The 17,854-nt window shown below is 48.1% G+C and overlaps 1 protein-coding gene across 4 annotated transcripts in view; it reads right to left on the bottom strand.

Moving 5' to 3' along the window:
• Window positions 1-17,854, bottom strand: part of SCN5A (sodium voltage-gated channel alpha subunit 5) — a 102,305-nt gene that overhangs the window by 10,822 nt on the left and 73,629 nt on the right. For all 4 annotated transcript variants that reach the window (XM_009201170.4, XM_003894663.5, XM_009201169.4 and 1 more), the window contains exons 19-23: window positions 17,620-17,740; window positions 16,256-16,410; window positions 7,129-7,302; window positions 3,151-3,273; window positions 922-1,203 (exon numbers count right to left, since the gene is read on the bottom strand). In XM_009201170.4, the coding sequence (XP_009199434.2) occupies window positions 922-1,203; window positions 3,151-3,273; window positions 7,129-7,302; window positions 16,256-16,410; window positions 17,620-17,740 (855 nt within the window). The remainder of the gene's footprint in view (window positions 1-921; window positions 1,204-3,150; window positions 3,274-7,128; window positions 7,303-16,255; window positions 16,411-17,619; window positions 17,741-17,854) is intronic.

The following is a 17,854-nucleotide window of genomic DNA, read 5'->3' as shown; positions in this document are numbered from 1 at the left end:
TGACTGAATTCTTCCCAAACACCGAGCGGCTGTGTCTGGAAAGGTGAGCAGTTCTTAGTCTACAAAACGAGGCCTTTTATTCCAAAGTTCCAACATTCTGAGGGACAGTTGCAGGAATAGACAGCTCCTTGGGTTTGGCGCTAATCTACCGTTCTCCAGTAGGCAGTGCAGGCGAGTCTTTATGGGACTACCACTGGGGCTTAAGGGATGGGTGGAGGTGTGAGTGGATGCCTAAAGTTTCCAGGTAAGAGTCTGCTGAGTTTTCCTCTGCTTTGGGAACCAGAGACAGGTGTCTGGGCTTAAGATTGGAATAGCAAGACAAGCAAGTTGTAGCTTTTTGCACTGTGGTTCTGCTGCATTAGTCAAGGCTAATGGTAGGTTAATTTTATGGAATGTGCTATAATCACGGAAGCCACCATACTCACAAAATCAATGAAAACCCTAGAAGGATTGTGTGTGCTTAAACATTGCACATCAAAGATGGAAATATGTTCTTTTAAATAACACAAGAGCTAACACTACCTTTTATAACAGAGGGTGGCCACAGTCACAACTTTGCTAACAGTTCAGTTCCTGAGTGGTCTATGGGCTTTCATTTTTTAACCTGTGCCATCACACTGCCTAACTGATAGCCTGAAGAGGTCAACTTGACTACTGGCTGGGGAGTTGGTTCTATAGCACCACGGAGCCATCCCTATACTCTGCAATTTGGAGAATGTGGTATTGGTTCTAGAACTGAAAGTCTGGGGATTTCCCAAGGAGCCAAATCCCTGGAGAGTCCTGAGTCTCCTTTGGGCACTATGATCCTCCTGTGAAGATCCAGCATGGCCCCACTGCCCCACTCCTGCCCACATCATGGGTGATGGCCATGCTGTTTGACAGCTATTGGGAGGAAGGAAGTCCCTTCTCTCCAGGACTTACCACCTGCAGAAGGGCCAGGTACCCGGCCCCCACGTTGTCAAAGTTGACTTTCACCTTGGTCCAGTATAATTCTCCGGTCATGTTCAGGGACTCACACTGGCTCTTGTTGTTCACGATGGTGTAGTTCAAAGGCAAGTCTCCCTCTGTCTGGTTGATGCACCTCCCAAACTTCCCCGCGAAGAGGTTCACGCCCATGATGCTGAAGATGAGCCAGAAGATGAGGCAGACGAGGAGGACGTTCATGATGGACGGGATGGCGCCCACCAGGGCATTGACCACCACCTCAAGTGGACAGAGAAGTGGCTCAGTTCCTGGGGGGGCCCAAAGCGCATGCCCTTTTCAAGACCCTCCCCACGAAAGAATGAACTCCCTGGCTGCAGGGGGCTGTGCAGGTGGGTGTGCAGATCCCACACTCATGGGAGAGGCCAGCTCCATGGCTGGAAGCCCTGGTGGGGAGTGAGGGGAGTGCACACTAGAGTCTGGTGTGGCTTCAGAACATCTGCTTTCCCTTCTTGGCCCTGCCCTGAATCTGTGATCTTTAAAACCTGATTTTCACCACGGTGTGTGCTGGTTGAGGATGCCAGCAACTTGATGGGAAAGACCTCTCAAAACATGTCCCCAAGACTGGGTTTCCTAACAATCCCAAGAGTCGTTACATTTTTGGAGCTAAATTCCGGTTTATTTTAGGTTGTTGCTATTGGGATGGATGGGTGTTCTCCCCTGAAGTAACCCAGGGGACCTCAGTGCAGTGTCTAGAGGGTGTTGTGGCAGTTCTCCAGTGCTCCCATAAGAGCAGAGCCAGAGAGCAGGTGGCATGGGCACTCCCTGTGATACCCGCTCCCCAGTGAGGGGCTCTCAGATCCCATGGAGCCACAGCCTCATGTTCTGCATCTAAACTCAGAGCACCCTGTAGAAGATTCCCTAGTAGAGGCATTTAGGACCCTCCACCCCACTTATGGACCAAGTCCCCAGCTGTCCATGCACCAGGAACACGAGCGCCACACAGACTGGAGGTGAAGCTGGTGTGGACCGTGTGGTGTGGCCCAGATGCCAGGTTGGGGGATGCTGTTCCCCAGAAGGCACGCTGAACCCTGGAACAGGGTGGGAAACAAGCTCTTAGGGCACCGAACATCTGGGTGTAGAGTGAGGCGGGGAAGCCCTGGGAGTTTGCCCTTGGCTGGCTCTGTGGCCAACGGCCACCGCAGAGGCATCCCTGGCACCTAGTGTCTCCTTGCGTCCCTCTGGAATCAAATGTCCTTGCTCCCAAAGAGATATTTAACTCTGAATAATATCTTGTGGATGATTTCACACCAGGAATGAGCTATGTGTGTCTCCATGGATTGGGGGCGTGGGCAAGGTTCAAAACCATCAACCTGAGCTGTGTGTGGTGCCTGCTGGGTCAGTGAGAGACAAACAAACATGTCTTCTGAAGCCACACAGAACTGTGTATGTTTTGTTTAAAAAAAAATACCCCAAAGTACACACAAACACACACATGTGTATTTGTTTTCTTGCTATATATCACGGCTGATGTTTTTCTTGGTGGGCTTTCAAATCTGACTTATCTGCTCTTATTCTTCGGTAAAATGTGGTGACTTGAAAAATGCTTAGGGATCTGCACTAGGAAAATGGTGCACAGGAGATCACTAAGCACGTGGTCATTTCCTGTACAGCCTCTGTCTGATGCTGGGAATGCAGCTTGCTCTACGCCTCTTCCCTCACCCTCCCGACCACAGCCCCACTGCCCATCACAGAGGGCTGGCAGCCTGTGTCTGCCAGGAGGCAGGGTATGCAGAGGGGCACACCGAGTGGGCACACAGAGATGCAGCCCCACAGGACAGCAGAAGCACAGGGGCCCTGGTGCCAGTGGCCTGGGGTACAGCTGAGACCCCTGTGCCCAGCAAGTCTCTTGCTTCCTCTCCTTTGTCCAGTGCTCTCCCAGCCCTCACAGGAGCTCACAGGGCTGGAGGGTGAGCCCTGGAGGTGGGTTCTCACAGCTGCCTACCCTCAGGGTGCCTCCATGTCCAGTTGTGCCTCTCTTGGAGGTTCTGGGCCATGCTCCTACCAAGTCAGCCTCAGCCACAGTCTCCGTGGCCACAGGACATCAGAAACACAGGGAGGGGCCCTGGGTAGCAGTGCGCTGGGCCTGCGGGTCAGCAAGCTGAGGCTGGGGGTCCCTCCGTGGGACCGCCTCCCACTCCCTGGTGGGAAGGCAGCCGCCTCTCTTACCCTCATGCCCTCAAATCGTGACAGAGCTCTCAGGGGGCGGAGTGCACGCAGCGTCCGCAGTGACTTGATGGGGCCCATCTCGGCAAAGCCCAGGGTGTTGGCCACCAGGCTGACCAGAGAGACCTGGGGGAGGCAAAATAGAAATGGGGAGGATGGGAACAGCTCCCCACTGTTGGGGACAGACAGTAGGGCTCCTGGCCCTGCTAAGATGGCGCTAGGTGCCAGAGAGCCACAGGCCTCCCATGTCCACTCTTCATTAGTCCTGGGGTGGACTGTCATCACAGGCCAGCTCTGCACTGGGCCAGGCTTCCCAGAGCCCAAGCTGGGGCGAGCCTAAGAGTGTCCTGGCTTCTGGGCCTTTACTGAGAGGCTGCTATGTGCACGTCACATACATACTCTGTAATAACCCCACTAACCCTGCGATGTTGCGATGTGTCACCTCTGTTCTACAGATGGGAAAACTGAATTCCAAAGCCACTTCGCTGGTGTGGCGGAGCAGGGACACAAAGCCTAGGCTTTTGGTCTCCACATTCTTTCCTTCAATTCCAATTCTTGGACCTATCTCCTTCTTCGCCAAAGAAGCCTTTTTTGAGGAAGGAGAGACAGTCCTGGGTTGAGTAGGAGCAAATAGACAATTGCGGGGCATTTCCCCAAGGCCAGACTGTGCAGCATTTCAACATCTTCACAGAAGGAAAGCAAAGGTGGGGACTTGGTGGCACCAGGAGCCTCAGCTCTCTGTTCCCGCTGGCCCACCCCTCCCAGGGCACTTCCACTCTGTGGATTTTGTCCTTCTAAAGCTCCGTGGGTATCCACTCCCTTCTTACTTCACCGCTGGCCTGTGATTACAGGCCAAAAATGGCCTCCTGCCTGACCTCCCCGGTAGTCACTATTCACACTGCCCTGGTGCTCAGGCCAGCCTGGGGTTCGGAGAGGCTGGGGGCAGGGGCTTGACTCCCACAGCCTCCTCCCAGGCTTGGCAGCACCAGGTCGGAGGGAGCTGAGCAAAGAGGCCGAGGGGAGGAAGACACGCCAGACTGATTTCGGTGTTGCCCGCACTCACCCCTCAAGGATGCTGGGCTATGGGCCCTCGATCCTGGAGAGTCGGGGGGCATCTCTCAGGGACCTCTCCTTGAGGGCAGGACCTCCAGAGTGCCAGGTCCAGCTGGTCCGTCTGCCCAGTTCCTAACAGGCTGCCTTGCGGTCTGTTCTTTGCAAAGCTTGCCCCATCTGCCCCTGTGATGGCCTCCCGTCTCAGGTGACGGCAACTCCATCCCTCCAGCTGTGCAGGCCACGATCCTTGGCGTCCTCCCTGCCTCCTCTCTATCTCTGACACCCTGTGTCTAACCCGTCAGGATTTCCTGTTGGCTCTGCCTTCAAAATACATCTGAAGTCCAAATATTTCTCACCACTTCTACTGCCACCCTCCTGGCCCAGCCTCCATTGTCTCTCCCTGGATCATGGCCTGAGCCTCCTAACTCTTCTCTCTGCTTCTACTCATTCCTGTCTACCCTGCCTCCATGACCTAGTGAGCCCTAAAGAAAATCAGTCAGTTCACGGCACTCTTCTGTTCAGAGCCTTCTAATTCTGCCCCGCTACCGCCATTTCATTCTAAATCAAAGCCCATATTTTTTCAAAGGTGGCAATCTGGCTGCATTCCCTGCAATCTGGCCTCATCTCCTGCACTTCCTTCTGCTTAGTGGCTCTAGCCTCCCTGCATTTCCCCCAGTATGCCAGGCGTGCTCCCGACACACTGTCCTTGCACTGCTCTTCCAACCTCTGCTTGGAACGTCTGCCAGACACTGGCCTGGCTAACCCCAACTTCAAACCCGCTCAAATGTTACCAAAGTGGGCCTACCCTGATCATCCTATTTAACGTGGTAACCTGCACCTTCCCCTCCACCCCACCCACTTCCCTTCCCGAGTTCTCTTTGCTCCATGATAGATACCACTTTTCCACATAATGTAAAAGTGGCTTGTTGATTATGCTGATTGTTTGCAGCCACCTTCCTCCATGTGGGGAAGCGTTCTTGTTTTGTTCCCTAAGATCCCCAGCACCATAACCGTGCTTGCACACAGAAGAGACCCAACAGCATTTACTGAAAAATAATGCAGAATTCTTCTTGGAAATATCCTTCCCTAGACTCTGTCATGGAAGACAAACTTTCCCGTGAAGCATGTGGATGGGGTAGAGGCACAGCAGTGTGGCCAGTGTCAGGAAAGCTGCATTCCATACCCACTTCCTTCTGCTCAGCCTTGGGCAAGGCCCCTCCCTGCTGTGAGCCTTGGTTGCCTTCTCCACAGGCTTCTTCTCCTCTCTTGGGCCTGAGCAGGGAAGCACTGCCAGTTCCCTTTCCCCTGCCTTGGCTCTGAGCTCCCCAAGGTGGCCAGCGGCTGGTGGATGGGCTTCTGCAGATGTCTGTGCAGATTCCCTCTGGCCTGCCTTGCGGGAGACCCTCAGCAGACCCAACTGCCCAAGATGCTTCAGGAACAGCGGGTCAGGGAGCCTCAGGGCTGAGTGGCCAGGATCCCAGGCCCTCCCATGTTCCCTCAACGGGGAGTCCTCAGGGGCCTCTCCTTCATCTCAGGGAGGCTCTGAGGGCTGGGCCAGGCAGCCCGGTGTGTCTAGAGCTCTCCTCGCCCCTCTTCCACCCACAGCACACCCTTACCCCAGCATCAGCATCCTCTTGGCCACCTGGGGTGATAGGAAGAGGCCTGAACTGCAGGTCCAAGGACCTGGATCTGCATTTCTGCGCATCCCTCTAGCCCAAGGTGCCTCTGCCACCACGGCCACCCACACTTTGACTTCCCATCCAGCCTTGGTAGCCTCAACCTGGACTCTGGCCAGGCTTACTGGGGACTGAGCCTCTGAGTGGGGTATGGAGACCGCACAGGCCTGAGCCTGTCCTGTAAGCACAGGAAGGATAGCTCCTGCTGGTGTGCAGAGCTCGATGTTAAGGCCGGAAGCCATCAACAAAGCCTTCTGGAAAGCCCTTTTCAGTCTGCAGATCCTGATCCCCCATTCTGTTTTGTTTGATCCCCAGAGAGGTCCCTCTGCCTGCACCCTTTGCCTTCTCTTTCTTTGTCCTCAGCGAGTGCAGACCCAGAGCTGCCCTGCACCGACCTGTTTCTCCCTGCTTGGTTACTTTCCCTGTAACCCTGCATTCATGCTGCCTGGCACCCAGCAGTGTCTTGGGGCCTGGGTAGCTGTGGGGCAGGGGCTTCACACTCCATCTGCCAACCGGGTGTTCAGAAGCCACGCTGACCTCCTGCCCCAGGCCCTCCTTGGACACAGCCTGGGCAGGCAGCCCTCACAGCTACCTGATCGTCTAGGGCAGCAACCCAGAGCCCCCGAGCCAGTGTTCACGGCTTCCTCCTCCTCTGGGGTGACTCCACCCCTCTCTCATCCTCCCCAGCCAGTACCTTCCCCCTGAGCTGGAAGCTCTCCCCTGCCTGCCCAGCATCCCTTCAGCAGCCTTCTCCCCCTGGCATGTGTGCATGGAGGCTCTGAACTGTCCCCCTCGTGTGTGCATGGAGGCTCTGAACTGGCCATCTGTCTAGTGGGCCCGATGGACACTTACAGTCTGCTGTGGTGTGTGCTAGAGCACAAGCTTGTCTGCTCACTTCCCTTTCTGGACCCTGAGCCCCCAGCCCCTGCCCTGGCTCACACCCCTACCTTGACTACTCTCGAACGATCTCCCCTAGAAGCAGGGGCCTAGGTCTCTGCCTGCTGTGGCTCCAAACTGGGGGCTCTAGAGGCAGGACCCTGTCTCCTATTTCTTGTCTTCCTCTGAGCCTGGGAACATGAGGACAAGGCCTGAGTCTCAGACTCACATCCTCCTTCCTCTCTGTCTGCGCTGCAGCACTGCCTCGTGCCTCCCCTTCAGCCTGCTGGCTCCCACCGGGCCCTCTGCCTCACCTCCTTCTCCCACACTGGCAATGGGGTTCCCCTTCCTGTTCCCTTCGGGTGCCCACACTCACATCCACGATTAGGAAGTCGAGCCAGCACCAGGCATTGGTGAAGTACTTCTTGAAGCCATAGGCCACCCACTTAAGCAGCATCTCCAGCACGAAGACATAGGTGAACATCTTGTCGGCATACTCAAGCAGAACCTTGATGGTCTTCCGCTCCTCCAGGTAGATGTCCTCGAAGGCCTGCAGACAAGGCCGGACAAGGCGGACATGAAGTCTGGACCACTGCCGATTCCACCCTGCACCAGACACCGTTTCGTTTCTTTTTTCTTTTTTTTTTTTGAGACGGAGTCTTGCTCTTTTGCCCAGGCTGGAGTGCAGTGGTGCAATCTTGGCTTACTGCAACCTCTGCCTCCCGGGTTCAAGCGATTCTCCTGCTTCAGTCTCCTGAGTAGCTGGGATTACAGATGCCCACCACCACACCCAGCTAATTTTTTGTATTTTTAGTAGGGAAGGGGTTTCACCATGTTGGTCAGGCTGGTCTTGAGCTCCTGACCTCGTGATCCACCCACCTTGGCCTCCCAAAGTGTTGGGTTTATAGGCGTGAGCCACCGCACCTGGCCTAGGCACTGTTTCTGACAATACCTCCTGCTGCCCAGGAGAGCAGGGAAGGGGTGAGGAATGCTGTGGACAGGGTTCCTCCTGGGCAGTGTTGGACTAGATGAGAATGCCCTCCAAGCGGGGCCTGTGCCACTGGCAGGCCATGAGATGGCCTTACATGGTAGATGGATAGTAAGGCGAATGAATGGTGTGATCCCCTCTCCCTGCGCAATAAAGATCAAGTCTGAGTTTTGGGCTAGGCCTTTCTAAAACTTGCCATTTTAACAAGGAGAGAGGGTATGCAGGCTCAGCTCACAGCTTTCTGTTGGAAACAACATAAAATATTTTTTGTTTTCACTCCATTTTGCTTTAGCTTTGTTTATACGGTTACTTAACTTTTCGTGGGAAAAATATTGGTTTCCAATTAATAATAATGATTAAGTTTCACTTTACAAAACATTTATTTAAATAAGCAAAAACCAATGAGAGTTGATGTAAAGCTGAATTTTAAAGAAATTAGAGTAAAAGTCATTTGTAGATATGATGTTTAGGAACCACAGGTGTAGATAAAGTCAAATCTGCAGTTCTCAGGCTCTAAGAGTCAGTTTCCAAAATCCTAGGAGTTGTAAGTCTTTCTCCACTTCCTCATTTCTGCCTCAACTCAAATTCCTGAGCTGACAGAGAAATTCCAGTGGCTCCCAGATGGCTTCTACCTCCAGCCTACTGATTTGTTCCTGTTTCTGTCTCTGTCCAGAGTGTGCTCTGAGGTTCCTGTCTAGGCAACTGAACGCGTCACTAGGGCTCTGGGGGAGCTGCCTCCACCTCCCACTCCTGGGCCTCCCTATCCGACTTCAGGGCCTCTGTGAGCGACAGTGACCCAAGAGACCAGTGCTGTTGGCACTGCCAAGGCATACATATGGCTCACTGGTTCACTGTAGACGGCACAACAGGATAATTCAGCTCCCAAAATGGATTTTGGGAGTTGTTCAAGATTTTTTTTGTGTGAGTATAAAAATGGGTGCATCTTATAAAAATTAAATAATATGGAAATGATAAAAAAGAAAGTAAAAGGCATCTCTAATTTCATGACACCAAAGTAACCACTGCTAACATTTAGGTGAGTATTATTTTTGACAGTGTGTACGTGTGTGCACACACAATCACCACAATTTTATGAGACACACTAAATATTTGCCTTGAAATTACTTTCTCCATCAAACAATATGTTGTGAACATTTATCCACTCAATAATACGAATACATACAATAATATCTATCACTATTTTAAAGGGCTGCATGTTTCATTATTTGCATACACTGCTATTTATTTAGCCAATAACCTTATTAATAACGCACATTTCGGTTATTTACAGTTTATCTCTAGTAGAAATAAAGTTGCATGGACAGGGGATTGTTGAGGATAAATTGGGTTGCCAGGCGAAAGGTGCGCTTTTGGTACAGTCTGGGAATGGACCTCTCTGAAGGCAACACCAATTGACACTCCATCTCTGGGCCAGGAAGGGGGCTGTTCTCCACCGCCCCACCGACATTGCTGTCACTTCTCCTTTTTCACTTTTCCCAGCCTCATGAAAGAAACTTGTATTTCGTTACATTTTCATTTATTTTATTAGGAGTGATGCTGACATCTTTTCTTTGGATATTTGCTGTGTTTTTTGGGGGAATTACCTCTTCATATCCTTTGCCTATTTTGTACTTGGGTGTCTGGTTTATTTGGGAACATTAACTCTTTGTTTGGTAACACAAGCCTGGGTTGTGGCACCAACCTGCCTGTAAATCTCACTTGCTTTTGTTTACCATACTGAAGTTCTAGGTACTTCATTTTCAATTATTATATTGTTTAATATTATCATATCATTTATTATAATTTTCATTTAGTAAAATTTTTGGTGCTGCATTTAGAAAGCCCTATTCCGAGGCTAGGAAAAACTGAGCTTCTGCAAACAATTTTTGTGGTTTCATTGTTTTACATTATAATTAAAAACATTAAATATAGTTTGCTAGGGAGTAAATATCCATTTAATACTTTTTTTCAGAATGTGGCTCATCAAATGCCCCAACACTTTATTAAATAATCCACTTAAAATCCACTGATTAAAAGTCAACTTTATCATATAGTACATTTCTCTATTTACTTAAATCTACTTCAGATCTCTTTATGTGGTTCTACTGTTCTCTGTCTATTCCTGAATTAGTATCACATGAATTTCCCTGGACATTTAAATGATTTTCAGGATAAACTTTACCAATGTTTTGTCAGATTTCCTCAGAAATGTTGCAAACTTGTTATTGCATTGAATCTACTAATTACTTTAGGAACTAATATGAAGTCTTCCTACCCAAGATGAAGGTATGTTTGTCTATTTGTTCTGTTTTACACTGCTTGGCAAAGTTTTACAGTTTTCTTTATGCATCTCTTATACATTTATTATTATATTTATTCCCAGTTATTTTATGCTTGCAGTGCTTGGCATGTAAGAAATATTTGAGAGATGTTACTTGTGACTAAATGGTTTCTCTTAGGATAAAACAACAACAATAGCAACAATTCTTTGCATATTTATTTCATAACTGGCTATATAATGTTTTTAAAATAGGTTTAAATTCTTTTCTAGGCAATCTTATTATCTATAAATAATGATATATTTCTATCATTTTTAACTCTTGCTTTTATACTTGACTGGATTAACTTCAATTATTTTATTACCCAACTTTTATATCATGTGTTCAATTTTCTTAATTAATTACACTGGCTATAATTCAATACTATTATTAAATAATGAGCAATAGCTAAAAAGGTAGTTAAATCATCCTTTTCTTATTCTTCACTTTAATGAAAACATTTCAAGTGGTTTTACTACTAATTATGATATAAGTTAATTTCAGAGTCAGTTTTTTACTAAATTGAGAAAACACATTTTATTTCTTTTTTTTTATGTTCTTTGGATTCAGTAGAATAAAATATATTTTATTTCTATTCTTACCAGAGTTTTGAAAATCAAGCATTCATTGAAATAATTATATGGCTTTTCATCTTTGTCCTATTAATATAGTTTTCCTAATATGGTACTATTTTCACATTTTAGGATATGATACATTTGTCATATGATGTACTCAATCTTTTTTTTTTTTGAGAGGGAGTCTCTCTCTGTGGCCCAGGCTGGAGTGCAGTGGCGCCATCTCGGCTCACTGCAAGCTCCGCCTCCCGGGTTTATGCCATTCTCCTGCCTCAGCCTCCTGAGTAGATGGGACTACAGGCGCCCACCACCACGCCCGGTTAATTTTTTGTATTTTTAGTAGAGACGGGGTTTCACCGTGGTCTCGATCTCCTGACCTTGTGATCCGCCAGCCTCAGCCTCCCAAAGTGCTGGGATTACAGGCGTGAGCCACCGCGCCCGGCCTAATCTTTTAAATATATTTCTAGATCGTATCTGCATGTATTTTGTTTAAGATTTTTGCATCACAATCAGAAGTACGGAGTATGAAGCATGAAAACTGGCCTAGGTTTTTCTTTTGGTATATGTGAGGTTTTAAAAATCAGCATTATTTAGCTTTTAAAAAAACAATTTCTAGGCCGAGCGCGGTGGCTCACATCTGTAATCCCAGCGCTTTGGGAGGCCGAGGTGGGCGGATCACCTGAGGTCGGGAGTTCGAAAACAGCCTGACAAACATGGAGAAACCCCATCTCTACTAAAAACGCAAAATTAGCCAGGCGTGGTGGCGCACGTCTGTAATCCCAGCTACTCAGGAGGCTGAGGCAGGCAAATGGCTTGAACCTGGGAGGCAGAAGTTGCGTTGAGCTGAGATCATGCCACTGTACTCCAGCCTGGGCAACAACAAGAGCAAAACTCCATCTCAAAAACAAACACACAAACACACACAAAAAACAATTTCTAGACTTTCTTTTTTCATGCACTAGAGTACTTTAAATAGCATTGGAATTATTTTCTTCCTTGAGAATGTGAAAGAATCTGTTTTTGGAGATGTGAGAAATTCGATGAGCTAGTGGTTATCAATTTGGTTGCTTTACATTTTCAAGGAATCAGCTTTGGAATTTCATGTCAATTTTACTATTTATTTTCTAATTCATTAATATATGTTTTTATTACTGCAGATCATATGGGGCAAAGAAAACATGTTTTTATTTTATTAATTACTTGCCTAGGTTTCTTTAAGATTATTTTGTTATATTTTTAATTTCTTGAGTTAAATAATTTATGCTCTTTCTATTTAATAATAAAAATATTTAAGTAATTAATTTTCCTTTTATTACAACTTTGGCTGTATTCTACATGCAGTATTCTCAATACTGTTATTTTCTAGTTTTTTCTACCAGTCCCAGCTTTTTCTCTACCTCTACACTTTTCTTATTTTTCCAGATCTCACGTGGACAGAATTAATGGAATCTCAATCTTTGATTTCCAGCACACTATCACCTTTGGTGCATGAATGGCCTTCTTTTGTTAATTAGTTAATCAATCAATTGAACCCCCTTAAACTACCACCAAACTATTTTCTGTTTGATCCAAGGTTTTACATTTTAGCTGCTTTTTTTTTTTGGGCGGGGGGGGGGGACGGAGTCTCGCTCTGTCGCCCAAGCTGGAGTGCACTGGTGGAGTGCAGTAGCGCGATCTCGGCTCCCTGGAAGCTCCGCCTCCCGGGTTCACGCCATTCTCCTGCCTCAGCCTCCAAGCTCCGCCTCCCGGGTTCACGCCATTCTCCTGCCTCAGCCTCCCGAGCAGCTGGGGCTACAGGCGCCCGCCCCCGAGCCCGGCTAATTTTTTGTATTTTTAGTAGAGACAGGGTTTCACCGTGTTAGCCAGGACGGTCTAGATCTCCTGACCTCGTGATGGGATTACAGGCATGAGCCACCAGGCCTGGTCAGGTGTTTGTTTTTATCCTCCTATTTTTTCCATTTCTAGTACTTTACATATCTGTAAAATAGGATTAATAATAGTACCTATCTTATAGGGTTATTGTGAGAATTAAATGAATTAATGCTTATAAAATGCTTAAAACAGTATCTGGAATATAGCGAGTGCTATTTAAGAGTTAGCTATTGCCTTCATTATTATGATGTTAGGTCAAATTTATTATATATAAATATATATGTGTTTAGATCTCTGATTGTCTTGTTCTTTCCACTGGAATGTCGAGAACTAATAGAAATATGGCAGTGTTTCCCAGTACTAGTGCACTGTTGTCACTTTTTCCTGTTTTTTTCTCCAGTGGTTTTGGCTTTGTATATTGAAGTGCTATGAAATCCCAGGCAAATGTATACATAATAGCTATACATATAATAATATATATGAACTTATATAGGTATATATGATTATATATTATAATATATACTTATATTTATATAGGTTTATATAATTGTATATAATTATATAAATAGATATGTATATATAATTATATGTATAATTATATACATTTTTATAAAGATATATTCATATATTATATGAACGTATTTATATAGATTATAGTTACATATTTAATACACAAATATATTTTATATATTTATATATTTCTACATATATTTATATATTTTGTATAATCTATATTTATATATTTTGTATAAATCCATATTCTTTTATAGATATTTATATATTATATTTATGTGTGTAAATATGTATGTATTTTATACACACACACATACACACACATTTTTTTTTCTTTTTTTGAGACAGGGTTTTGCTCTGTCACCCAGGTTGGAATGCAGTGGCATGTTCATGGCTCACTACAGCTTTCACCTCCTGGGCTCAATCAATCCTCCCACCTCAGTCTCCTGAGAAACTGGGACTGCAGACATGTGCCATCATGCCTGGCTAATTTTTCTTTTTTGTAGAGATGGGGGTCTCACTATGTTGCCTAGGCTGGTCTTGAATTCCTGGTCTCAAGCGGTCCTCCTGTCTCAGCCTCCCAAAGTGTTAGGATTACAGGCATGAGCCACTGCACCCAGCCAATAGTTATATTTTCATTATAGGTTGGACCCTCTGTGTCTCATCTCAAGCTTTTAACCTTGAATTCAATAAACAAAAAGCACCCTGAATTTGTTGTCATTATTTGCATTTGCCTGATCTACTTTATTAGTTCACTATATATATAACATATATACAGTGAATATATATATATATATATATTTGTGTGTATGTGTATATATATATATATTTTAGACAAGGTCTTGCTCAGTCACCCAGGCTGGAAGGCATTGGTGTGAACAGGGCTCACTGCAGCCTTGACCTCTCAGGCTCAAGCGATCCTCTCCCCTCAGCCTCCTGAGTAGCTGGGACCACAGGCATATGCCACCATGCCCAGCTAATTTTTAAAAATCTTTTTGTAGAGGTGGGGTCTTACTATGTTGCTCAGGCTAGTCTTGAACTCCTGGGCTCAAGTCACCCTCCTGCCTTAGCCTCCCAAAGTGCTGAAATTACAGGCGTGAGCCACCATGCCTGGTGACTTTTAATATTTCTGAGTCACATTGTTTTAGGTTTGTCATTTGAGAGCACATGGCTGAAGATTTTTTTTGATCCATTCTGAGTCCTTTCCTTTTAAAAGACGAATTTTATCCAGTTACATTTATTATTAAAACACGTTTGATCTTGCCTCTATTATACTATTTTGTTTTCTGATTTTATGTTTTCTTGTTGCTTCTTTTTTCCTCCATCTTTTGCTGTGAGATCTCTGTTTTTCCTTTAAAAAAAAATCCCTCAGCAATTTGGAAAGGATATAGTTTGCTTTCTGTTAAACAAGTTTACAACTTTAAATAACACACTCAGATTTCTCTTTTTCTCAATATATCATTGACGTGGTTTTTTAACAACAGAGCTTGGCTGTCTACCCTGATTAGATTCACCAGATGCTTGCCAAAACTCCTCCTCACTTATGCCAAGCTGAGTTTTCCCTCCACAGCCCAGACGAAATGGCTCTGGCTGCCCTTGTTTGTGGCTGTTTAAAAACAAAACTCGTTAACATATTGTCAAACCATCTTTCTCTGAAGCCTACAGAGATTTGGCTCTAGCTGCCAATGGTAAAACAGCAGGCAGGCTGCAAGTCATGGCTCCAGGCCCATTCTGGAACAGGGGCGGGGCAGCACGGGGTCGGGTGGGAGGCCCAGAGGTTTCCAAGTGACAGCCACAGTGCCTCCCCATGGCCTAACCCCACAGGAGGAGGCAGCATGGAATGGAGGCACATAGCTTTGGATCAAAGTGCCCTTTCTCTCACTCTGTGGTCTAAAGCATTCTGTTAGTTGCTCATCTATGGGGTTCTCACCTCCCCAGCAATACAGGCTTTCCCTGGTCCAGCAAAGTTTCCACAGGCTCTTACTTCCCCTGGTCCACCAAAGTTTCCATGTCTCTCTTTTTTTCTTTTAGACTGAGTCTCACTGTGTCCCCCAGGCTGGAGTACAGTGGCATGACCTCGGCTCACTGCAACCTCTGCCTCCTGAGTTCAAGTGATTCTCATGCCTCAGTCTCCCCAGTAGCTGGGATTACAGGCACCCGCCACCACACTTGGCTAATTGTTGTATTTTTAGTAGAGATGGGGTTTTGCCATGTTGGCCAGGCTGGTCTCGAACTCCTGACCTCAGGTGATCCCTCGGCCTCCCAAAGTGCTGGGATTACAGGTGTGAGCTACCGCGCCTGGCTGTCTTCTGCCTTCTTAATCACCCCTCTCCCTGCTTCACCAGCATCTTTCAGAACCCCCTTCAGGGCTCTTCCATCTCTTCCTGGAAATGCTCTGAGAGATAAGAGCGTCGTGCCTGGGAGCCAGATGGGGCAACCCTGGAGGGCCTCACTGCTCCTCCTGGCTTCAACACCTCCCTGCTCTCCACAGTCCAGCTCTATCTGCTCCCTCCAGGGAGACTACCCTGATTGCTCCACCTTCTCTGACCTCCCATCACCCTGATTGGGTGTTTCTGAGGCCAGGGCTGAGGCCTCCTCCTGTGGCTCCCACATGGCTGAATACACAGAACTAGATACAAAGAGAGCTTAGAAGACTGACCGAACAAATGAGAGGTCAAGAGAAAGGACTCTGGAATCTGACTGCTTGGGTTCAAATACCAGATCTGTGGTTCCTGAGTGGTGGGACCTTGAGCAAGTTACTTAATGTTTCTACAAAGAGTTGTCATGGGGATTAAACGTCACCATGTGTGAACTACAGGGCGCAGCCTCCAGCCTGAAGACATGGACTCAGTGGAGCCAGCACTGTACTATGAGCCAGCGTGGTTAACTGCACTGTGACAGCTTGACCGAACACTGATGCTGTGTGCAGGTGGGTGTGTCACCAGAGCTCTGGTGTAGGAGGCTGGTGATCTGGGGCAAATCATTTCCCTTTTGTGGAACAAAGACAAAGGCCTGGACACATGCCCTCTGCGAGCCCTTCCTGCTCTGGCTTCCATATGTGCCGTGGGTGTTGAGAGTTTGTGAGCTGTTCCCTGCTCTCGGGGGCTGGGGAGCACATTTTCAGCAGAGGCTCTGCCCCAGTTTCTGATCTGACTTTCCAGCTGGAGACCTCCTTTCCCTGCCCTCCCCTCCTCCTCCAGCCATCCCTGCCCCAGCCCTGCATCCCCAGGAGGGTACCAGCGCTCCACTGCTGAGCAGGATCATGAAGATGATGAATGTCTCGAACCAGCTGTGCTCCACGATGTGGTAGCAGGTCTTGCGCAACCGCCACCAGACCTTCCCTGGGGCCTGCGAGGTGTCCACCGCACAGCAGGGACAGCGCCGGACACAGCCTATGGGAGAGGGTGAGGGTCAGGCCCAGCTCAGGACCTGTGAATGCCCACGTCTAATGGCAGAAGGTTGAATGGTTGAAGAGATGACTGACAGAAAGAGCTATGATGGTGGGGGTGGCGAACAGGGCAATATGGTGAGCAGGGCCGTGTGAGCGAGGGCCGTGGGCACCACCCATGGGGGCTGCACACTCTGCAGACACCTTGTGAGGAGGATGGATGGACTGAGCACCCAGTGAGTGGGTGAATAGCCTGGCAGGCCTGGGCAGGGACAAGGCTGGGCTGGGATAGGTTCCAGCTTGTCTGCTGCTCATCTGGAAAACTGTCCCCCTGCGGAAATGATAGGAACTCCTGGGCATTCCCTGGGCCTTCTCCATGTTTGTAGTTTCTGAGCCTTGGGAAGGGCAGACCCCTAAATGAGAGCCCCCCATGGATGTGTCACATGGAGGGCAAGCTCTCATTTTTTTTTCTCTCTCTCTTTTTTTGAGATGTTTCACTCTTGTTGCCCAGGCTGGAGTGCAATGGTACAATTTTGGCTCACTGCAACCTCCGCCTCCTGGGTTCAAGCGATTCTCCTGCCTCAGCCTCCCGAGTAGCTAGAATTGCAGGTGCCTGCCACCACGCCCAACTAATTTTTTGTTTTTTTAGTAGAGACGGGGTTTCACCATGTTGGCCAGGCTGGTTTTGAACTCCTGACCTCTGGTCATCCATCTGCCTTGGCCTCCCATAGTGGGGATTACAAGCGTGAGCCACCACGCCCAGCCAAGCTCTCATTTTATCCCCAGTTACCCTCCAAATATACCACCAATCCATAAAAACTATAGATGCCAGTCAGCATGGCCACATGTGTCATACCTGCCTCAAGGATTTACAGAGGGCCTACTATGTGTCAGGCACTGTGCCAGGGCCTGGTGGTACAGGAGCGAATTAGACCCAGACCCTGCTGCTGTGGGGCACACAGTGATGCTAACACACCACAAACACAGTGTTTCCAGTCCTTGGTGCAGCTGTCCAGCCCAGCACTCCGTAGGCAGACATGTCAGGCAGATGGAGGAACCCCCAGGGTAGCAGAGGAATGGAGGAGGTAGGCAGATATCTAAGGCAGGGTGTTGGTGCCACGTGGCCCTGGGCTCCGAAGAGCTGCTGGTCCTCCTGTCCCCTCTGGGTGGAACTGAGACTGGGGCAGAGGCAACGGGTTGTCCGGGCCGTTACCTTCGGTGAAGCAGTCCTCTGGATCCTTGACATCCTGACCCAGGTCAGGGATCTGCTCCAGGAGCTCAGCGGTGTTGGTCATGTCTGCTGTGCTGCCCTCAGAGCCACTGTCCTCTTGGGTCTGTGGACAGGGGTGTGGGGCAGGGTGGGAAAGGGTGTGAGTGTGGGCTGAGTAGCAGCCTTTGGCCTCGAGCCCAGAGTCTGAAGGAGCTTGGGGCTCCCTGAAGGGAGGCAG

The sequence above is a fragment of the Papio anubis genome, chromosome 2 (assembly GCF_008728515.1).
Source record: "Papio anubis isolate 15944 chromosome 2, Panubis1.0, whole genome shotgun sequence".
Classification (NCBI taxonomy): Eukaryota; Metazoa; Chordata; class Mammalia; order Primates; family Cercopithecidae; genus Papio; species Papio anubis.
The sequence above is the reverse complement of the archived record's forward strand: the minus strand, read 5'-3'. Positions and strand labels throughout refer to the sequence as shown.